We start from the raw sequence: 24,588 nt of genomic DNA, 5'->3' as shown, positions 1-24,588 counted from the left end.
CATGTTCTCCTTTGAACTTGACTCTTTCAAAGTCAATGTCTAAGTTAAATGTAAAGTCATTGTATTGCTTGAGTTAGTAAAAACTCATTACGCCGCATTTCTAGAATAATGATGACCAACAGGAAGACCAGAGACCACATCCATTGGAGGAGGCAGTATTACCAGATTCCCAGGAATACTGAATAATTAATGTGCCAGCCCAAGTGGGGATACTAGATGTGTGCTGCTGAAAGGAGGAGGCTTACTGGTAAGGTTCATTAAGTGCAGCTCATGCAGATGAGTTGCCTTGGCCTCTYCTCTAAGAACAGGGCTGGAAATAAAAATGATTTGGAAGCTTGCAGAAGTCAGCCACCACTGTTCGAGGCAATAACAGATTTTGCACAATGGCAAAAAGCACTGTCCTGTGCTTTGGCTCCAAATACCACTATTCTTTTTCTACTTTGAAGACAGAAAATTTTGACAAAATATTAATAAGCACTATGAACCAAATCCAAAGCTCTGTGATCCCCTTTGTCCAAAGCAGAGATCTCCTTTGTCTTTCCACTGAAGAGACGATTAGCCTTCTGGGGCAATGTCTACACTAGTGAATTTTTTGTGGTGATTGAGGCAGAGCATTGACTCAAAGCAATTGCTACTGAATTCATCATATCTCTACCTATGGAGAGAGAGGGTTAATTCAAATTCCTGTCAAATAGTCAAATTAGTTTTGACTATTGCTAGTGTAGAAAACATTAGTCATGTTATATGTCAAGCAATGTTAAAACACTGAGCTGGCAAAACTACCATTTTCTCTCAACATCTTCTTGTATATCATAAGCAATTGTCAGGCATGAATCTTATGTTTGGTAGAAAAATATTTTTTTCTCTTAAAGTTTCAAAAACTAAAAAGTGAGGTTATCTTACTGTATTGATCCCCAAACCATTAAGCATGTATATCACATCCTCTGTGGCCACATTTCCAGTAGCACCTTTTGCATAGGGACAACCGCCCAATCCAGCAACAGATGAATCCACAACAGCAACTCCCATCTGGAAAATAATAGCACAATAATGCAACATCAGCAGAGATTATTATTTATAATTATTCATAAACATTAGACTATGCTAGTTACCATAGATAAAATGGATATTTCTCCATAAATGGACGTCTTCCTCAGTGGAAATTCACTATAATGGCCTCAGTCCTGACATCTTTATAAGGCAAGAGTCTTCAAACACAGGATATGGAACAAAGAACCAACGGCCCATTTCATGTGATTTTTGGCAGATAAGACAATGCTGTTTTAGAGCCAAACACAGTTTCACATTTTCTCTCCACATCTCTACATGTAGTTTTTAAGTAGCCTGCATCTAATCCTGCAAAGGCTTACACACAACCAAACACAATCAATATGTTTATTCAAATGTGTAATTTTAAGCATATATACAAGCATTTGTAAGCTGGAAGTCTTAATATGAGCATCTGACTGTGTCTTCCAAAAGATTTTGGGACATCTATCCTCTAAAATGTATTTTATATTAATGGCTATCCTTCCTTCCATGAAAAATGTCCCTCTTAGCATTTTCTCTTCTGATTTTCTTTGTCTTTCCTCTTTATCAGAGGTCATGAAACCAGTATGTAAATAATTTTGTGGAAGTTTTTTTGTTCTAGTTTTAGGGGAAGACTACAAGGTATTTTCACCCATGTTAAACACTACAGTTTAAGGAAAAATTATATTTTGGCACATCTGTTAAAGAGTTTATGAGTTCAAATTAATTGGAAAAGAATGTTTAAAGAACTTTAATCTGGTGAGTCTGACCCTTTGTTTTTAGTAGCCACCAATCTAGAGGAAACACAGTCCCCCAGAAATAAACTTCCCTCTGCTTTGTCTTGGAGAAGCAGACAAAGGCTCCAATTTTGAAGGTGCTTGGAATAATTGAATAGCTTGGATATCACGGAAGTTCTCCATGGACATAGATTCTAATCTTCACTTTGAATATTTTTTAAGGGAATTCTTCATGTACAGTGTTAAGCTTGCTCATTTAAATTAAGGCTTGGAAAAATAACCGATCAATAAATCAGAGACCTCACTGTACAGCAAGCTGATTTCTGTTGCTCTCATTCTGAGGAACTTAACTGTTCCTGTAAGTTCAACTAGGAGTCTGAGTTTCTTGCTCACAGCCATGAATACGACTAGCTGGCAAGGTAACCAAAAGATTATGCACTACATGTTGCAGTTGATAAGTTCCCTTTCCAAATATACCCGTCAGCCTCACTTTATATTTGGGAGGTTTTTTTTAGTTCTGAAATAATCTTCCCTTAGGCTTTGTTGTATTTGCTTCTTGTTTTAACAGTGCTTTCCATAGTCTTATCATTGGTCTCATAAGGTGTTTAAAGTTCCAGCAGTTCTGGGGGGTGATAGTAAGAGTAACACAAAGGAGCGTTGTCCCAGGTCCTACTCTAGAACAGGGAAAATTACCTTGAGGTAGGTAGCTGCTCACAGCCTCTAATAAAGACCTCAAAGGACACAAAGTGCATAACCGTGACAGGTAAGACAGTATTGTTTCATATTGTTCACACAATGGGGCTCTTTAAGCAGGGATATTGTACTTAAAAGTACACTAATCTGTAAATTATGGAGTGAATCACCAAAGTACATGTTTCACATTTCAGTCACTTGTCACACACTTTGTTTGTATAACTCACTGGTCAGAAAATGTGTTCTACAACACATCTGCATCCAATACACAGAGGATATGAGTTTATGACAGCTTTCAACTAGAAATTCTGTCTCTTTTGCACTAGTTGCTAAGATTCATGCATTTATTCTGTAAGTTATTGCTTTGAGCTCAAAATGGCAGCTGTCAGTCTTGCAAGTGTCTCTGCAGAATCACACCTAAGGCCTCTTACTGAAAAGACTCCAGCTACAGAAAAAGATCCGGCGAAGAAGTAAGGGAAAGTAACACGTAGATGCACCGGTATGAAATGAGCATGCATCCCACTATCAAGTCTTCTCTCTCAATGTGATTTTCAGACTTCCATCAGAAATGACAATTTCCATCAGATATGAGTGTTTCAAAGAGGAAAACGTAGAAGGATTCCATGTCCCCCATGTTCCCTCCAGCTGGCAGATTATGACATAACTGCTAAACAGGGAGCATTCTCCTTGCTGTACTCATTTTCAGTAACTTTTACATGGAGATAAAAGTTATAGATAAATAATGTGCTGAGGTACATCACAGCTGTCAAGCTCCCAAGGCTTATCAACAGACTAAGGAACAGCTTCAGTATCACACAAGCAGTCACTTTCTAATGCTAGTGAATCATCTTGTGAAACACTTGCCTTTGTGCAAAAATGGGGAAAATATCAGCTAAAAGCTGTATTTGGTGACAATTAAACTGGCTTCTGAAAACAGGCAGTAAAGAATGCCAGCTGAAAGCTGGGGAGAATTTGGAATGGAAATCTCATAATATGGAAGTACGTAATGCTTATTAGTATCTACTGAAAGTGTTCATTTATCTGGTGTGGTACTAGGTCTCACAGCAATGTAGGCAACATAAAAGTAACATGAAGTACATGCCTTTGTTGAAGCAAACCTTAATATTCTCAGGCAGCCTCATCTGAGTTAATTCAAACTACCTTCACTGGAAGCTGGCACAAGCTCAGACAATTTTCCCTATGTGGATGCAAGAGCATTAAAGTGATGCCTTCTGCTGGCTAAGCAGTGGGAGCAGTAACCTTCAGATGACAGGCAATGGTTGGTCTGTGGTCAATMAACCATCAACTGTTCTGGCTAAACAAAGAAGAGAAAGCCTGTTCACAGCTTTACATCAGTAACATCTCTGTACAGCTGCTTTCATGTTAGTATGAGACACTTCAAACCATTACTTCCCAGAAGTAGGGTATAAATGTGTTATGCCTCTGTAATTGTATCTACATTAGGATGGATTTATCATTTTAACATTCAGCCAGTTGCAGACAAGGTCTTAATATTCCTGGTGCTATAGACAGCAGCTCAGACTAACTTCCAAGTCTAACACGTCTTCAAATCAGTGCTCTTAATATGTAATGAGTGGATGGCTCTTTACTTTTAAGATATTGTGCTTAGAAGTTCTCTTTAAAACACTTTTGATAAAATGCCTATTCCAATATATGGCTATTTCAGCAGCAGGCTCAGGTGCTTCTTGCGTGAGGTACTTCTTTCAGTGACAAGTGAATACAGTACATTTTCTGATTCATGTGCGGAATCACTGCAGTTCACCTCCAGCACGGCCCCATTCAAAAAGTCCTTAAATAATCCATGCTCCAAGCTTCACTCTTACAGCGCTAAAAACAGATGTTTGAAAACATCCTTCAGCAGCACTACTAACTAATTTTGGGGTTAATATTACAGCCTAGCCTGTCCTAGCACAGAGTCTGAAATCGCACCTAATAAATAACTTCTTTGCAAGTTTGAGCAGCTATGAAGCTGTTTGCTTTTACAGCCCTTGAAAAGCATAATGTGTTCTAAAGGAAGAGCTAAAAATCAAGGTAGAGTGTAAAACAAGGCCTCATACTCCATCACATGTACAATACTTGTCAGGCTTTTAGAGGAGATAATGAGTGGCAAGCCTTTCAGCAGTCTGAGCTCGCAAAACATTCACTGTCAATATGATATCCTTAAAAAGCCCACAGTCTCATTGTCACTTTCTGACAGGCACTAAATTGTACTGCGATTCATGAGAATTTGCACTGCAGCTGTTTCATAGGATATGTTCAAGATGAGCACTCACTGAGCTGCTTATGTATGGAGATGTGTGTGGGTGAACAATGGCTTGGCGTCCTGGACAACTTAAGTGCTCCAGTCTCTTCTGACACTTGTGGAGGTTTGATAATCACTAAATCCCTAATAGTGACTCCTGAACTCCTTCCAAACTTTAGCTTTGGCTGGCTTTAGCTTACTCTCTGRAGAAGGCAGAAGACTTTTTGCTGCTGTCCCATGTTAACTTCCTAGCTCCCCAATGGAAGAGCAAGGAATTAAATTCATCATTTTTGTCAAATGGCCAATTTTAACAGGAAACCCTTATTGCCAGTGAATAATAAATGCTTCATGTTTCTCAGTTTGCTTTACTGCCTCCCTCCCCTTAACTTCTTGTTGGGACAGTCAGACTGCTGCTTTACTCATCTTAAGCCTGTTTTCATCTGATAGAAATGTAACTTTGTCTCTCTCTCAAAAGTGGCCAGTTCAGCATCACTAACTACAGACATGCTTAGCCTATAAATTAGAAACTATAAACCTATAAATCAGAAACTATAAACCAGGTTTCATATAAATTAGGATTTTTTTTTAATTATGAGGTTTTGAAACCTATATTCTGGATTCTTTTTGTCTTTTTCATTTTTTATCATTTGCACTTATGAAGTATCTAGGAGGTCTAGGCAGGAAGCAATATCCCAGGTATGCTACTGTATATGCACAAAATAGGAACAGATCCCAGAAACTTTAGGGACCACAGCATTGTGAAGATCAGTACCACAGTGCCTTGAAGTCAGGTGCATTTAGATACAACAACATACCACTATATTAGTTCAGCATTTGCACAAGAAAGAAAGAGAGGAAGAAGTGCAAGGAAGAGCAGCACACATTAAGTCAAAGATTGTCCACACAGAAGCTGCCACAAGACTAAAAATTCAAATTGCCCAATCTTGCAGCCCTGTCAGTGCCTAACTGGCACTCTTGACATGCTGTGACACTGTCATATATTGTGTCTCAATAGCTTCGGTCTGTTACCCGTCACTACTCAGTATAACTTCAGGGAAAAAATCTCTCTCCTGGCATCTTTCCTGTAGAGGTATAGATTACCATAATATAAATAACTATGCTAGCAAACACTTTGTAAGGTGGCTGTGCCCACAGAGACCCTTCCACGAGTTATATCACCAAGTTATCTAAAATCAAGGTTTGCCATTCCCTTTTATTTCAATAAGACAAAAGCATACAAACAAGTACTATTTTAGTAACTGAGCTGTATTAGTAACTGAATCGAGTATATATTTTTACATGTAAAGCAGGAAAATGGGATAACATCTCTTTTTGTGGAAATACTGCAAGCCAATTACATTTCCTTTTTGCTTCTTTTTCTCTCCGTTCTTGCTAAATGGTATCACAGAAGAAAACAATACTTTTCAAAGACAACTCCATCACTACTGACCACAGGGTGTCACTGTTACATTAAAGTCTATAATTTTCTGTTTCATTTATTTACAAAATTAATTCAGAAAAAAAAAAAAAAAAGCTTTTCTCCTGAAATGTATTGAGATGCAATTTATGGCCAAACATACTGCATATTAATACAGCATTCCTTTAACTTATTGCAGACATCTTTTCACATTGCTACTGACACATTTATTATAAGCAAAGCTGCAAATGACACCTAGAGTTAAAGGTCCCTAACAATTTCCATCATAAGTCCCTACTTTCAGTTGTTCATTATTTTGTCAACCTTTAACTGCTGGATCTTATATTTTCCATGCCTTGTCCAGGCCTCAGGCTGGATTGTTCTGGAAAGTTTCAGCAAAAATGGGTTTGGCCACTTCCAAGAACAAGTTTTGAGGAAGAAAATGCTATCTTATGCTAATATTCAACAATTCTAACAACAACTTCATGGAGACATTCTTGTAGCTTTACACTCTCAAAGTTGGCACAGGAATAGCTTTGTTTTTAAGAGATCACACAGTCTGCGCTAAGTTATAAGCTTATGAAAGTTCCACCTCCCAAGTTAGAAACTGGTCAGTCAGGGAGCTAAAATGCCTGAGGATCCACCTAGAGCAGTGCTGCCCAGCCCAAGACCCAGCTGACCATGCTCTTTCCCTCAACCTCAACAGAGAACTATGGAGCAAATTCTTTGAAATTATCAATTAGGAAATTCTTTGAAATTATTAATTAGGAAAGTCTGCGTCTATGGCCTACACTGCATCACCTGCATAGGAAGTAACAACCTCTCACCAGTTGGATCTAGCGCTTCAGACCTGTGTTGTGGATCCTGTTTTTTCAGAGAGCTCTCGCGGATGTTTTGGGGAAATCAATATCATTAAACATAAGAGTGACTTTGGTTTTGATTTTGAGGTTTTAAAAAACTTAGAAAGTCATAATCAAAATCCTACACCATAACAAAATCAAAATTTGGAAGCAGATGTTTATAAATCACTACTAGCATCACCTGTGCAGGCTTATTTTGCTCCCTTTTGGATTATGTACACTTATTTTTGTCTAAAAGACATCATGGTTTGCTAATCCAGCAGCATACACAATTAAAGCTGCTTCCCTGCTAAAGTTCACGGAACCTGCAGGGGGAGCAGGAGACACATTTCAATGCTGCGAAGATGAGATGACCATCAGAGTACAGAATGACTTTCCATTCTCCCTTTCTCCCTCCTCCCCCCTCAAAAGCAACACAGGGCATTGCCAGACTTCCTAGCTCAGCTGCCGCTGATCTGAAGTAAGTAGTTACTGCCCCAGATGCTCCTCAGCAGAAGTTGCTTCTCTGCATAAACCTCTGGTGGTTTTTAATTGTCTGTTTGCTGGGTATGTATTGTGAAATAATTCAGTTTAAAAATTTGTGGTATCCATTTTATAGATTCAGGCTAGGACACAGTCAGAAGATGAGTTAAACAAGTACAGCAGAGAAGGCAATAATCTTGGGATCGGGGAGAAAAGAGACCTAGAGAGGAAAAGAGATGGGCAGCTGCAGGGAGAAAACCACTTAATCCAGAGACCCAACAATTGCATTAGGTTGTCTGTGCCCTACATGCAGCTATCCTCACATGCTACACTCCAGCATATTCGATTAAGAATAAACCTGAGAATAAACTGAGGGCTTGGAATGGACAAGGAGGACGAAAAGATTACTTAAGTTGATGGTAAAGTTACTGATGGTTTTCCAGGAGAGGAAAATTTTGCTGAGATTGAAGAATGTTGGGAATTGATGGCACTGAAGAAGAAACAAAATCCGCTCATGTTGCAGGGGATGTCTCACAGAGGAGAAGCTGAGGAGAGAGGTACCCATTAAAAGAAAATGATAATGTAGATCATAACAGTTGAATTACAGAACATCAGCTGAAAATGGGTTGAATGAAGGTTGGAACCACAGATAATAAAAAACTTCTGAGACAGGTTGCAGGCAAAACACTTCACCGTGGGTTACGATACTGAAAAAGGACAGAGTGCAGTTACAGGGCACTGATGGAAAGGCACCGATCTAGCATTTGAAGTGCATGTATCAAATACGGAGCATGTGAATCCACGAGTGAAAATGGCATATCTGATCTGAGCATCACAAACTCAGCTGAGCCAGTAAGTTTCTGGAAAAGTTACTTTTTCCTAGGATCAGGGATCATACAACCTAGATCATCTATCTTAGGTACCAGCTTTATCGAGATCTATACCTTAGAAAGAAACTACAAATTCTTTTAATATTGTCTTTTGGCCCTGGTTAGCTTCTGCCAACTCCTAACTCTTCTAGTTGCTGAAAGACCAATTCTTGTTGATTCACCCAGTGGCTCATGCTGGGTGGCCCATCTAAACTATTCCTGGAGGTCTATTTTCCCTTATTTTGCACAAAAAGAATACTTCTTTTCTGCATGATGCACCAAGTGGCAGAGGACACTAGCTTGTAACAATGTAGGTGGGTGGCAGAAAAATTGTTATAAAGTAAATGTGTAGCAATGATGGTGTTTATAAGAAAGCTGGGAAAGCACAGCAGAACTATTTCTTTCCATGTTAGTTTAATGGTATGTCAGCATCAGGGTATCTAAAGGAATGAAATGGTAGCACAGCATTTAAAAATCCATCCGATTTTAATTCAGCCAGAGCCCTCACACAGCAGCACCTGACTCCCCTATAGCCAGGAACATCACCCACCCACAAAAAACACTTTGTTTTGACTTTCATTCCCCATGTTATCTCTGAAATCACACCCACCTGCCACCCAGTCAGTGAAAAGGGGGACCTCCCCCATGTCCCCAGGGCTCATCTCCAGATGTGCTGTGGAGTTTTCCTGCAGAGGTATCACCAGCCCATGTCTAAGGGCTGATCACCCATACAGCATGTGTGGTCTTCTTAGTCCAAAAACTATCACTGGCTCATTGGTGTGGCAGCTAGGGATCCCTGAAAGGATCAACATGGGTGGAGACAACGCACAGCAAGACATCAGGAATTCTAATGGGATCTCTGGAGGTCTGAAAATGTATCCTAATGCCAGCCTCCTCTTCCTCTGCATGGCTTTCTCCAAGGGATGCTAAGGCAGATTAAATATGAGGCCCCAATTTACACTGTCAGATACTAACCCTGATGCATGTCAGTCCTAGTACAAGGCCATTTTCTTGCACAAATAGTTYAGCTTCATCCAACATTTCCAATGCTACTGCATAGCGGGCTTCTGCATATAGAGTGAAAAGACCTTTTCAGATATTAGTGAGTTTTAGTCATGTTCCCACTCAGCTCTGGGCAACTAGACCCACACTTGTTTCTCCTGGATGTGATGATAAACAAAAGAGCAGTTGGTAAACATACTTCAGTCTAAGCCTCCCTTGTCTCTGCCATATGTCAGAAGGTCTATCTGAGGTTTTTGGCTGGTACTCCAAACGTGAGGGCAGTAGTGATGTATTAAAGGATCCGCTGCTCATCAGAATCTAAAGTAGCTTAATATTCTCCCTCCATTTTAATACGGATGATACCATCCATCACAAGAGCACCTTGTTTCAGTTCTTTTCCTTTAGCTTTGGCTAAGAAATCTCTGTGCAATAAAGTATGTGCAGAAAATAGACCACTGCAAAATATTGTTGGCATTTCTTTTCTAAGAAAAGACAAACCTGCATTATTTTAGACATGTAAGAATCTACTAAGAAAATAAGCAAATGTTTAATCATGTTCAGTGACTATAGCTGAAAAATTTGGTTCTAGAGACTCGTTAGCTATCAACAAATTAATTTTTAGAATGACGATAGTTTTAATATTACATCATACTTTCACTCAGAATTTTCTTTTTCACAGTTGTTGTTTTAAGGCGACCAACAAACAGCTTCCTGTCTAAGGGTGCATTTGCAGAGTGAGTGGCTTATTGTTGCAGCAATAAAATAGTGGCTGCTGAGACAGCTCTGTCTTGGGAATGGCTGCTCTTACGTATGTTTTCGTGCAATTTCATGTTTCCAAGGCTTTTCCTTGGATGTCAGTACCTATGTCTTCCAGAAAGTTGCTCAGGTCACTGTTGTAACCATTATAACCTCTTCCCTCCCATTTCACCTATTTAAAAGGAATCAAGCTAGGCCAGAGTCAGTGGACTGGACTGATTCTTACTTGGCTAAAATTATTATTTATTGGGAGCTTGCTTGAGTGAGGGCATGGTCTTCAAGATTATATCATTATTATTATGAGTGTTTAAACAGATCTTAATATCAATCAATGAAGTATCAGGATTCACTATAAGTGGGCAGAAAGAAAATGACCTGATTGTATCAAAGACCAGAAGTCTGAACTTTTTAAATGGTTGGGGGTTTTTTCATCTTTTGGAAGAAAAAAAMCCCCAACAGTTCTGTTAACTCCTGGGGCTACTTATTTTGCAACAGAAGATACTAAAGAAACTAAAGATACAAAAGATTCTAAAGAAACTCATGCATTTCCAACAGGGTACATGTGTTATATCGATACAATTTATTACTTAGAACTAGGAAACCACTTTAACTTTCATCAAATGTAAAAATGTATTATTTTTATATATTGCATATTTGTTTAGATGAATTCAAAATGTACAACATGAATCTGCAAGATTTTGAATTCTAGTTTAGTAGTTTTCCCATAATCCATAGCATTTTCTGCATTTTATATTAATATATACACTATATGCTTCATATTCACAATATATATAGTATATGTTTATAGCATTTATCTTCCAATGTGACAGATTCCTCTTCCTTCTCATTTTATCTAAAGCTTAATAGATACATATCTGCACCATTCACTATCATTATTTACTGTATTTAAAGTCCAGGCCAAAAATAATACGTACTGTTAACAGTGTTCAATAAAAAGCAACACCTTTGAGATTTTTTCAGGTGTAACTATAGTTTTGAATCTCTTTTAATTCTATTTTCAAAAACCCTTGAGTGAAACAACACTTTATTCTATTTTAGTACGCAGGATGTAAGAAAGAGTTCAGAGATATTGCTCCCTAATATTCATTGACAAAACATACTCACCATTAAGAAAAGTAAATTGCCAAGAAGTATGGTAAACTACCCTTAGAAAAAAAATCCTGGCATTTATTACATCATCTGGATAATGCAGGTGCATATCCATCTTCTGCCATATTTGGAAAATAAGAACTGTGTTCTCCATTTAAATGCTTTTAACTTATTTACAGCTAGATCTGGAGACTTAATATTTATCATCACAAAGTATAAAGCCAAATGTCCTTTTTCTTCAGGAGCACCAAAGATTAACAGATTAGAATGTTTTCCACATGTCCATTTTACTGTCAAGAGAATATTAAAGAAGTTTTCCAGCTTCCGCAGCTCAGCCAGACGTCAATGGATCCCACAGTGAAGCAAAATTGGCAGAGTAGCCTTCTCATGACCCCAGCATTGTTTTATCAAGGATCAGTTTAAAAGTATAAAGGGCTGTTTCTTGCTGAGATCTGTAATGTTTTTCAGCCCTTTTCCCCTGCAATTACACAAAAGTGCTGACTTTGTTGAACTACTGATATGCAGTAGTATTTCTTATGACTTCTCTCACACTGTGCTGTAATTGCTGTTTGTGTTGGCACAAGAAAAGTACCAGGTCTTGTTTCCACTGTACATTTCCGGACTTTGGTTTCAGCAACATCAGTGTAGGATATTGTACTGGGCATATGTTTTGTTGTGTAAACATTTGCTGGTAATTTACCCTGTCAATCTCCACAGTATGGCCTCTTAATTACCAGAGGTTGAGGGACTTCAGATGGCCAATTTCTAACATATTTATAGTAGTTATACTGCTTCTTTTTTTCTTCACTGGTATCTCTGTTCTGAAAATCACTGCAAAGGAAAAAACCCAACAACATAAAAACAAATGTATTTCAGCTTGTACACCTCATTCTCTAGACAGAGTAAAGACTTGGTTCCCATTTTGTTAAGCAAAAATTATGGCAATATTATAATAAACATTATGGGATAATAAAGTATTAGATATTTCTGGGGGGGGTTGTGTTTATTCTCTTCTACACCTTTTGTAACAAAAAACAGCAATTTTTTTCTACATCTGCACTTTTTTTTTTTTTTTTTTAATTCCATACATTCCCACTAAATAGGCCCTGAACTTGCAAACCACTATGCACAGGCTTAATCTGATTCAGGACTCAGCAAAATATATTTAGCAAATGGGAGTAGTAAGGTCTTGTTGGAAAATATAGCTTCTACTGCAAAGATTCAGAAGCAAGGAGCAACCCCCACCTATTTTAAGAGCTGTGGAATGTATGTTTTATTCATTCATCTATATAATTTCAAGGAAGTAGAACTTTCCATTTTGTGCTAAAATATAATGCCCTGAGTAGAATTCCAGGATGGCATTGAACAGCTAATAATTACAACAAAGTGACCAAAGGAAATGTGATCAAATAGGGCATCTTTTTGAAAACCATAGCTAGAGTGAATCTTTATTTAAAATGAAGTTTTTACCACAGTTTTCATCATAATGCAGTAAACTTCTACAGTAAGTGACAGTTTCTCAACTCCTCCTACTATTCCATCATAATTGGATCAGTTTTATCATTTTCATCACTTTTATTACAATACCTCCAAAGGAACCTTGCCTTTCAATACACTGACTAATTAAAAGCTAGCATTGAAGTGGGCAGCGCCAAAATATCTTGCAAATTTCTTTTCCTTCTTTTCTGAATAAAGTTCCTTTTCTTAAAAAAAAACAATTTCAATTGCTTAGCCAAAACATCTTTCAACAGTAAAGCCAGAACACTGCTTTTATTTAAAAAAAAAAAAAAAAGCTGCTTACCACCTCATCTTTTGCTAAAAATGAACATTGTATTGCCTTGATATATCTACTTCTATTCTGTTCACTTGGTTTATTCTTAAGACGAAGAGATACATTAAATTAAAAATTGTTACCATTTGTTACAACTGCTAGTGCAAGTAAAATCTAACTCTGATTAACTTAATTAGAGAAGAATGTTTCTTTCATTCTGTAATTGCTAACTCTGTGCATTTGAGAGGTCTTTGTGTGTCTGTCATTTGCCTCTGTCTATCACTGTATAGCACTTGCACTAAGCAATAAAGCAGAAAAAATTAAATAAACAGGAAAATATGAAAGTTGGCAAAAATCACAGAGTGCATAAAACTATCATTCATTTATCTTGAAAAATGATCAAAATCTTTTAACTTCTGAAAGCCTAGCTGTTTCAATCTGCACCATAATATTTCAAAAGAAAAAGAAAAAAAATACATAAATGACATTAACTGATCAGAAGACTGGTTCAGYGTTGCTTCTGCACAGTGCAGAAAGCAAATATGATTGTCATACTTCAAGTACTGCATCAGCTTTGGTTTCTGTCTTGACCAAGTCATCTTTGACTTACTGCACTTATGCAAAATAGTCATTTGCTCTCACATGGCTACAAAGATCTATCTAATATACTATTTAGAGTGAATTTGGGAACCTGAATCTGCTTAATCACAGGATCTCTGAACTTTCTGCCCTTTAATTTAGGAAACACCCTGACAGTTTGTTTAAAGCCACCTATGTATCTCAACAACACAAAGCAAATCCTCCTCCTTCATTGCTTGCTGGATCATAACAGAATTGGTTCCGTGGAGCCATAAATATACAAGAATGGCCAGAGGTTTAGGTCCACCCCCTCAGCACAGCTGTCTGTAGAGCTGCCCAAAAAGGAAGTAAGAGTCATCCTGTAAACACTGCTCTTCCCTACTGGAGACACTGGGATTTCTGATCCAGTTGCAGCTATTTCCCAGGACTGTTCCTGCCATGGCAAACTAGCCTCACTCTTACATGGCTCTAAATGTCAGCTTGCAAGGCAAGACCTTTTTTTCCAGGCATAAACTAGAATAAGCACACTCACAAATAACAAAAGGTAAGGAAAAGAAACACCATTTCTAGCTGGGAAGTGTTGTAGCAATGTTGTCCTTGTTTTACACTTACCATTAAATTAAAAAAAAAAAAAAAGAAAAAAACTCTTCAGGGGAAAAAGGGAGGGGAAGTCATTTTGCCAGAGCAGAAAAATACACATCTAAAAGCCATTTATCTTCTTCTAGCTGATGTGTACAGAGTTACAGCCTGATCAAAGTGCAATATGACTTTTAGAGGATTAAAAAAAAATAAGTCAAGAAACTTTTATAGAAATAATTTCTTTTGAAAATACAATTAAAATGATTTTCAATCTGAGCCAAGAAACTGATTAAGGAATCAACTCCTGAAGAATAAGAAACTAACGGTACTGTAAATAATTGTATCCTTACCAAACTCTTGAGAATTTTCTTTCACAATCATGTAGAATATTATGTTATTTTTGTCACTACTCTGCGTATCTTTTTAGTGTGCAGCATGTCAGCTCAAAACCAAAAGAAAGTGAAAGGAATAAGACTATACCACAGTCAATCAAGAAAGACACTAGATGAAAACATAAAGCTAGGTACACAAGTATTAGCATACTCATGTTCTAGATTACAATTACAAAAAATATATGTTCTAGAATCATCGTAAGTACATCTTTATCACAGAAACAAATCAGAGGTCTGTTAACACAAACCTAGTATGAATCTAGAATATATTTTAGATGACTATTTTTGAAATACAGACATCAATCTTGTGGTTATTTAAATCAGAAATTTAATTTAAATCAGCATGTTAGCCATGCCAACTACAGTGGCCAACATTTTCCATATTCAGATCCTATGGTAAGCTGCTTACAGCTTTGCCACTTTTTTTTACCAATCAAACTGAAATTCTGTGCAATGGATATCTGCCTTGAACTAAATTGCTTTGGAAAAATTTAGCCAAAATAGTTCAGCTTTTAAAAACAACATAAAAACACTGCTTTCCTCATATTAGTAAATTATGATATACTCTCTTTTTAAGTGCTCATGTCCCTGTGGCTTGGATCAAAGTCTTGTAATTTGGGGAGCTCCATCTTAGCCATATACATGGATACACTGTAGAGATGCTTAGTGAAAACTTGTTGCAGCTCTGCAGTGAAAATCTCCAAAGACTCCGGCAGCACAGAATATGCTCAGAGCAGACAAGAACCTCCAAAATCTCATTTCTGGGGACACTGCAAAACAGCCACTGAGAACAAAAGCAAAACACTCTCTTTTGTGCTCTTAATGTACAGGAACTTGTGCTCTCTTGTGGCTATCTATATTACTGGTAAACTAAAGAGCACCAGGGAATGCTCCCAAGAACTGGAACTCAATTGTCAACTGCCTGTAATTGCTACCAGTTTGCTAACAAATTTGGTAGCGATCTGTTTTTGGTAGCAATGTGGTTTTTGTGACTCATTCAATAATACACAGGCACTCTTTGGTCCACAGAAGCACAGTCTAGTTCTTCAGAGCTCCGCAGCTCTCCAGCTGGTATCCAAACCAAATTGTTACATGGCACAGTTTTGGCCTGGGCCACACAGCACTCTCCCAAGCAATTTCTGGCACATTTTGGGAACTAGCACAGGTTAGGGAGCATTCATAGTTGGCAGTTTGGAAGTGGTGACCCTGTTTTGGAGGGTGAGAATTTGATATTATAGATGCAGGCTTTTCATATTACTTGGTATCAGTGCCAGAGAAGCCCAGGTATATTTAATTTACTAGTACAGATGTAGCCAATTAATACTTTGCTGGATCTAGGCAGCACAAAGGAGAAAGGTGACTGGTTAAGGTGGAGATATAACAAGAGTAAGTGAGGTCTGGGGAGCAGTGTGAAAAAAAAGGGAAAAAATATAACTAGAATAGGATGATGAGGAGGTATTGAGGCTGGAAACATGTTAAAGGAGCAGTATAGTGTCTATTCATCTAGTCTGATATCCAAAATTATTGTGATGGCTTAAGAGATGGAAATGGATGAAGAAATGTGGGTGGGGGTGGAGGACTGAAAGGGAGAAGGGGACAGGCTTGCAAGGATAGGGCAGTTCTGGGACGAGACAGTTGTGTAGGAAACTGTTTGCAGAAATCTCATTTCATTTTGTGTAAATTGGATAGTGTGTGAAAAACAAGCAAGACCTTACAAAAACAAAAGGGGCAAGTAAAATAGATGTGGAGACCTAGACTGTCTTTCTGTGAACTAAAGAGTGCCTATGCGATGTTGAATGTGTCACAAAAAACAAACTTTACATCAACAAAAATTCCTCATTTTCCAGTCATCTTGATAATCTAGACTCTGATTTTCAAAAAGTGTATTGAAAACTGTCACAAAATAACAGTTATCAGTCTCATTTCTGATTGCTACAAGCAAGCATCTCATCAAACCTACCACAAGCCACGTAGTCTCCTGGAAAAAAAAAAAAAAAAGACAAAGTACTACCTTTTTATGCATGCAATCCAGCTGAGGCACAATAGAAAAATGCAAGGGGAATTTGACACAAGTGTGCCCTCATTATTTTTTTTATGCATGCAACAGATCAGTGACTTCAGTTTTCCAGTGCTAGATTTTGACAACTCCTAAAAGTACTAAATATTTATTTTAAATTGGGCTTAGCATTTTGAAAACTATTTTATACTAATTTGTTCTATAAACACCTGAAAACATTTTTTGAAAAGCCTTCTTACATTTCCAGCATTTGGAAGTAATTTGTCTCTAGTCCAAAAAAATGAATGTCTGTCTCTAACAGAAAGAGCTGGATTACTGCCCAGTCCACTTCAGAACTGGATGATGCTGACTCTTAGCCATTTAAATAGTCAAGTTAAACAAGAGACAGTTGGGCTGATAAAAGGAAGTCTGTAAAAAGGCTATTGCTCTGGCCATGTGGACTTACAACTACCAAACAATGACTAGGAAAATAGTGAAAGAGAGAAAATTGCCAAGTGCCAGAGAAAATTTTAGGGATTAGGTGAATGCAGGGGCACAGTATTTGTTTCTATCATTCTCCCTTCTTGTCAGTGAGCTGCCAGCACTGTATTCACTCCACTTATGCACTGAAGGAGGCAAAGAATGGCAAAAAAAGAGTTTGCAAAGGAGAACAAAGAAGAGGGGAAGTAGACAATAACAGTCTATACAGAGTATTACCTTTGGATGGGCCTACAATCTGCTGGCTAAGTATATCTAAATTATTTTCTGAACCTAATTATTTCTGTGCAAGGACAAATTTGCGAGCCTGTTATTAACTGTCAAATGGGGGAAAAAAGACCATTGTCTTCTCATATTCCTTGAAATCTAATTTTATTTCGTTTTACAAATGTAGTTCCAAATGTGAAACTTAAAGAATAATGCAGCAGAGTAAAATCTGATGAATAATAATTACTTAAAGCAAACAGTCTGAATCTGTGTATTTTTTTACACAGAATTGTACCTGCAACAGGAGAAAGATGCACAGAAATGGAAGTAATACCAGAATACTTTTTAGGTGTCAGTCCACTGAATTAGAATGGCCTTAATGCTTCTAGATTTAATGAAACAGAAAATTATCAATGAAGCTGAAATTAGAACATACTACTGACATTGAAGAAAGTGAAATATGCAACTGAATGTTACTTACAGCATGGGAAACTCAAAAAAGAAAGCAAGCATCTAAGATGAGATTAGAAAAGCTACAATAAAACAGAATTCCAAGAAAAAAGTGTAACTAGGCAAGGAGATACAAGCACAGAAAAAGAGAAAAAGGCATAAAATATCTGGGCCAAATCCATTCCTTCTATAAATCCACAGCTTCAGTGCCATTAGTATAGAGAATATATTTGGCTTTAAGATGGAAAACTGCTACAAAAACACTTTAGGTTTTATTTCTCTGGTTGTTGCAGTGATTTCTCCATTCATATTCCATTTAGACCTAGAGTGATAAATCTATATGTAGCTGCAGAGAAATATATAGAGATAAGTGGATTTGCATGAGAAATTCTAGGTTTAAAAATGTTTAAAAAGACAGCTGAGGTTTGAGTTTAAGCCAAAGGGAAGTTGTGTCTATTGCTCCAAGTCAGCTCTAGTGGGAGAACCTGGAGATGAGAATAATCTATAACTGATGCAGAATTTCTTTGTCTGATTAGTATCCTGAAACAGACTTAGACCTGAGGTTTGCTGGTTCAGTAACAAGGATCGAAAGCTTCTGAAATTCAATCATCGCATTCGAGATAGCCAGAACAATGAAGATTTCTATTATTTGTTAATCACTTAGGATATACTAAGATTCATTTAAAAATAAGGCTACATATCAGTATATTCATGTAATACATCCTTGTCTTTGGATCTCTAGCTACTAATTCAGTGTATACTAACAAACACAGTCCCTCTCCTATCCTAAGAAGTTCAAAATTTAAACATTCTGAAACAAGTCAGAAACTTTATTTAAGCTTGAACTTAAATAACTTGTTTAAACTTTATTCCAGTAATGGAGTAACAGTTGTAATAATATCAGTGAGGAATTTATTTGTGAACTACCAGGCTATCAAGTTTTTCTGAAGAATATGAAGAAAGGTCAGATAAATTCAGCTCTTCAGAAATTGCATACTATGTGCATCCTGCAAAAAACAGGAGATAGTAATAAAAATAGGGCTGCTCCTTCTTTTGTACTGATTTGAGAAAAGAGCATGGGTGGTACTGTTTGTTCATTTGCTTTCTTGTTTTTTTTTTCTTTTTGAAGTTATAGGCAATAGTGCAAAATCAGTAAGCACCCCCCAAATAAAACAGATAAAATACTTCAAAAGATCTCTCAGATTTTCAGAATGAATGCCTATGCTTTGATTTTCTTCCCATATGTAGGTCTGATTGATTTATTTCTGCAGTATGTTTTTTCATTTATAAAAGTAACTAGCTGACTGTTCATAGTAGCAGTACTATTTGATATTACAATGCAAGTGTTTTTATACTTTCCTAAGGTACACAGCCTCTTTTTAAGTTTTCTTCACAGAAACTTTGCAATCTGGAACCTTTTCACAATTCACCTGCCATTTTCCTCCTGATTTGTCTGCTTTCAGATACACAGAGATTTATTCTTGTTTTGTTACCTATCAATCTTACACAATTTTAATCACTCTTTTCTTTCTTAATATCATGTATTTCTTCAGCTCAGATGTATAAACTTTTTAATTCCTAGCATTACCTATGTGTTATGTGTTTCTGTATGGAAAAGGGACAAAAGGAAACAGACACAAAAAAGCAAACCGATGTTTTCTAAAAGTAGAAAGCTGTAGGAAGATCTTTTTTAAAAAAGATAGGCATGTTGTACCAAATAATCTTTTACCTTACCTAAAATTATGCATATTCCTACTCTTCTGCTTTTATCCCCAAACATTTTTCTTTTGCTTGTGTTAGAGTATTAGCCAGATTTAGTTAGAACAATTGCCCTGAACATGAGCATTATGGTACTGCAAATTATTCATTTAAGCAGAAAAACCTGGGACCCACAGACCAATCCTTCCACTACCCTGCTGGTGGGCGCTTTCCAGCTTGAAGAAATTCCATTTTATAACTCCCATTTGTTTCCTGCCATTTAGCCAACTTTCCACTTATTACATGTCTCCACGCCTTAATATTAACTTCCAGTACAGAACACTTTAAATTGTTTTCTGAAAAATCAAAGCACATGATGGCCACTGTATATCCTTTGTCTTCTTTGGCAGTGACTGCCTCAAAGAATTCCAGCGAAATACTGAAGCATGACCAGCCCTTCCTGAATCCTATACTAGCTATTCTCAGTCAAGCTGTGTTTTTTCTAATGTTTCCCCATCTGAATTTTGAAATCCAGAGCTCTCAGTTAAGTGCTTTGCAGTTTCCTAGCATATCTTTCTTCTTTTGTAAACAGCATTTTACAGAAGAAAGTAAACTTGTGAGGTCTACTGAAACCTCTCCACCTCTGTGTCTTTCTCAAAACAGGAATGCAAAAATACCAATATTTTGCAAGATCCCAAAATATATGAATGTTTCATAAGGCAAGCCTTTTCCACTCCCATGATGTATAGTATAAACTCTACAGAATGCCAGGCCACAGAGGGGAAAGGAAATGGAGTGTTACAAAACTCCGCTAATTTGAATGGACATGTATGCATTTTGATCATTTGCCCACTCATATACCTTAGCTTTTTAAATCTCAATATTACCCTCTAAACAAAAATTAAAATCTATTCAGTTTTCAAACTGCAATTTCAAAAATAACTTTTAAATCTGGACTACATAAAAATAATTTGTATTTTTCCAATGCTCTTCTATAGATTTTTTTTATCATTTCACAAAAAAAGAGATGAGCCTCATTTCTGTTTTACAAATGAAAAATTGAAGAAAAGTGATGTGCACAGAGACATGGCAAATTCGGAGAAGACAAACCAAGATTTTATGGTCCCTGCCTCCTGTACCTCATTCATTCTGTATAATACCTCCCTATTGGCTTTAGAAACAGTCTTTAGTATAGTGTTGAAATTTTAACTAAACCTATCATAACTATTTTTGCTCTGTTAAAAATGAGTTTAGATGTAAATCATTTCACTAATAGGCTCTGGGTACCCCAGCACACAGCTGATAATAAAAAAAAAAATCCGAGTGATATTTAATGTATTGTTCAGGCAAGAACTTTGGCAGCCCATGACATACAAATTCATCTCCTGAATTACTGTACAAAGCCCCAAAAGAAGTATGTTTTACATGTGCAGAAGCAGACAAATATGGCTAAACTGCCTTTCCCACTACTCAGTTCATATTGTGCTGTTCCATGAGAAATTCCTAGACCAGCTCTAGCACAGTGACTATATGGAGGCTTCACACTTCTTCATGGTTGCTGATCTATCCTCCCTACCCTGTAACAGAAGTGTCATTTGTTTTTCTACCATGCTATAGCTCTGAATGACTGTACTTAGTAGGAAATTAAAAAGAGAGCATTTCTTACCAAAAGAATGATCTGAGATGAATCTAAAATTCTACCACAACTTTCAGCTTATGGTCATTAGGAAGAGGTAGATTACCAGTGATGAACATAAGGTCTAGGAGTCAATGGTACATACAGCTGGGATACAGGAAAGAAAATTATTAATCTTTATTGAAGACTCATGTATACGCTTTGGTCTCTGTTTTGCAGAGAGAAAGTGAAGGAATTCAGATGTTGGTTAAATCTAGACTGTAGGCAGATAAAAAAGCAGTCCTGAATTTTGATCGTCCAACATGGTGACCACTTATATCAGCATATAAATAAAAGTGCATACATGAATTAAATGACACTTGGAGTTAATCCTGCCTCCTTTGTTCTCTTTTAAAGTCCCTGTTTTGTTATCCAGCATGCTGTGGATTTTTTGATTGCTGTTTGATACATACATGAGCAAGGAACAAAGTTTTTAGTTTTATTGCTTAATTCTTACTTATACTACATACTCATAATTCTCCCCTAATATAGCATTTTGCAACAAAGCTCATCTAGTTTTAAAAATCTCCCTTAATGTTGTGGCCCTGTCCAAGCAACTGTACACAAAGTTTAAAAAGATCAACCCAGTTATTGTTTTGCATTAAAATCATGAAAAAGTGGCAATTTCAACATGAATCCAGGACAAACTTGCTGGTTTTAACTTTGTGTCTGTTTGGAAATGAAACCCAAAGAAGAAATTAAAAAAGCATAAAATTCTTGAAAACTAAACCCAGGGAAAACATGTTTATGAGCTTCTGTAACATAAAGTTTCATAAAGTTTTGCTTTAAAAAATTATACTGTTGATTCTTTTTAAATCAAAAGATTAAATTGTGGCTGCATGTACAGTATGCTTATATGCATAACTCAGTAAAAACACAAGATAACAATCACCAACAGAAACTCTAGAATGGTTGAGTATTTAATTGTGTCTAGTATACAAACATATTTGCCTTCTTCCTGTTTGGCCTCCCACCATTGCTAGCCATACCTTCATGCTATTCTACCATTATTACTTCTCTGTTTTATTCAACGACTCTAACTTGTATGGCTTCCAGCTGTACATACTAGTCATTCACTGGGATACACTAACACATCCCCTGCATCCTTATACACACCTACTAAACTAAATTGGACAAATCAATTATGCAGGGATTGACTGCAGGATAAAAATGCAAAGGGGATTTTCTAGCACAGAAATAGTCTTACTGATGTTATATTTGTTTGGAAATTCATCCTTACATCTATACTCTTTTAGGTGAATTAGTCGCAGAAATACAGGTCTAAAAACTTAGGAGGACTATGGCAGCTAAAGAAGATCTGGCACCTAAAAGAGATGTTAAAGTTCATAGAACTTAACAGCATAGAACATGATTCACAAGCCATACCACTCAGACACTAATTCCTCAGGCTGCTTTTCTGAATTCTTTTTTCCCCAGCAAAGTTTCCAGTGCAGATCTGTTAGGGCTTTGTGTACACTCAGACCCAGGCAAGATATTGCCATATCTTGCCTCTTCGCCTCTTGACAGCAGAGCTTCTCAGTGAGCTAGCTTTGGACAACCATCTAAAAGAGGAAGAGTGAGCCCCAGGCCCTAACAGTCTGTACTGTGGGCAAGCTGAACAGCCACAAACAGCAAATCTTGTATTTGAAAAAGGGACAAGTCAAGTACTTAAATCTAGGAGATGTTTTTTGGTAGAAAATTCATCTCACTTAAGGCTTCAAGTGTAGGCCCATAAGCATCATGGAAAAGGAGAATTTCACACACAATCCTTTTTTCAGTGCTTAACTCAGGCCATACCATTGCTGGCTGTTGTGAATTCTAGTCTTGTAGCATATCAATCCTTACGAATTAATACAGTGGGAGCTTAGGTATCTCTGTTCTGATTCCTCCTTAGTTCTGGCACTTCAAACATAGGCATATCAACACTAACTGCCTTTGTGTGAATCTAGACCTATTCCATATGCCAACCGGTGCCAAAAAATAACCTACATACAAACTGGTTAGTGGCACCAGTGTGAACCAAAGCGGCTAGAACCTGTTTAGATAAGTGATAGATGGATGAGTTTAGCAGCCAGCCATTTCTATTTGGATTAAAAAAAAAAAAGTTTATTTAATCTTTAAAGTTCAAGGACCTTAAAGACATTAATAAAACTTTATTAAATATTTTCAGCTATCTGTGAGAGGATATTTTCTATTCTAATGTTGATAATGAAAACCTCTATATTCATAAGTTTGGATTTTGCAGTCTGAGACACCTCAAAAGTTTAATTATAGGTTTGCTGAATTCCATTTCTGGTACTAAAGTGTGGATTTGGGATTGTTTTTAATTTTCCCTGAAGTTTCTATTTTCTGGAAAAATAAAGCACTAATGAAAAAATATTTTCATTTGGCAAGTCATCAAACTCATTCATCTCATACTGTCCAATAAGGTGGAAATGATCACACAAAGGTTAAAAATCCTTGTTTCTGGTAAGTCGTTAGCATTTTACACTTCCTTTCTGTAAGTTAGGACCTGATTCCGGTAGTGTAAGTAAGGATCAATTTATATTAATGAATTAAGATTAGTGATTCAAATTTGATACGTTTCTATGAGATTACCATGCAATTGTTTCATTCATGGAGCTATCAATGCAGGCCAAATCTCCTTTTTGTCTCTTGGCATATTCTTTCTCATGTTCAGATATGTGCTATGAAAACAGACTCACTCAGCTATTTCTGGCAACTACACAAGCTATGCAAGAAAATAGTTCTTCCATTAAAAGACTTCCCGCTTCTTACCCATTCTGTAAATGCTATGGGGGTTAATTGTCAAGGTAACTCAAATCTCCTGAGATCAGTGGTCTACCTTACTGGGGCCTCTCCAAGCAGAGAAGTTTCCTGATCCATCTTTTTACTCTTCCTTGGAGGTCTGTAACAATTTCCTATATATGTTTTACTATTTGTTTTAGCTACATTTTGTTTTTGCCACATTAGCTAACCTATATATGAATTTTACTCAAAATATCACAACCCCTAATTAGATCACCACATACTTCCCATCTTCTGATTTTGGCTCTTGAATAAATTGCATACTCTGAATTTTAATATTTTACTTTCCTGATTCAGCCAAGTTTATGCCAGTTAATCAAGAGCCAGACAAGTTTCTGCTAAAATGTTTAATATTTTGTTCTGAAACACCACTTCATGTTCTTCACAACTTTACACAGATTCTCTTCAAAATAGAAAGTGTATCTCCTTTCTCTAGGCAATGCTTTCTATCTSTGTTATTCACTTCAACAACTTAAAAAATTACTTATCCCTTAAAAGTTGGCTTATCTCTCCTCCATCTATCACTACCTATCCTTTTGCTAAAACAACACACATAAAAATGAAGACTAAAATTACAAGGCTACTTCCCTGCTAATTTCTTATACAGATACAGCCTGTCAGTTCTAGATGACTTTGGATCAGGCCCAAACAAAAGAAAATATTCTGGGTAGTATAATCCTACATGAAACAATGTGATCTGTATAAAAAGTCACTTACTGAATCACCAGCACCTCTTT

The 24,588-nt window shown here is 36.8% G+C and overlaps 1 protein-coding gene across 1 annotated transcript in view; it reads right to left on the bottom strand.

Annotated features, from left to right (window-relative positions):
- Nucleotides 1-24,588, bottom strand: part of HMGCLL1 (3-hydroxymethyl-3-methylglutaryl-CoA lyase like 1) — a 56,433-nt gene that overhangs the window by 3,788 nt on the left and 28,057 nt on the right. The window contains exon 7 of the mRNA XM_026074266.1: nt 904-1,029. Within this exon, the coding sequence (XP_025930051.1) occupies nt 904-1,029 (126 nt within the window). The remainder of the gene's footprint in view (nt 1-903; nt 1,030-24,588) is intronic.

Source organism: Apteryx rowi, unplaced genomic scaffold (genome assembly GCF_003343035.1).
Source record: "Apteryx rowi isolate R43461 unplaced genomic scaffold, aptRow1 scaffold_383, whole genome shotgun sequence".
NCBI classification, from domain to species: domain Eukaryota; kingdom Metazoa; phylum Chordata; class Aves; order Apterygiformes; family Apterygidae; genus Apteryx; species Apteryx rowi.
Note: the sequence above shows the minus strand (reverse complement) of the source record. Positions and strands in the feature narration are given on the sequence as shown.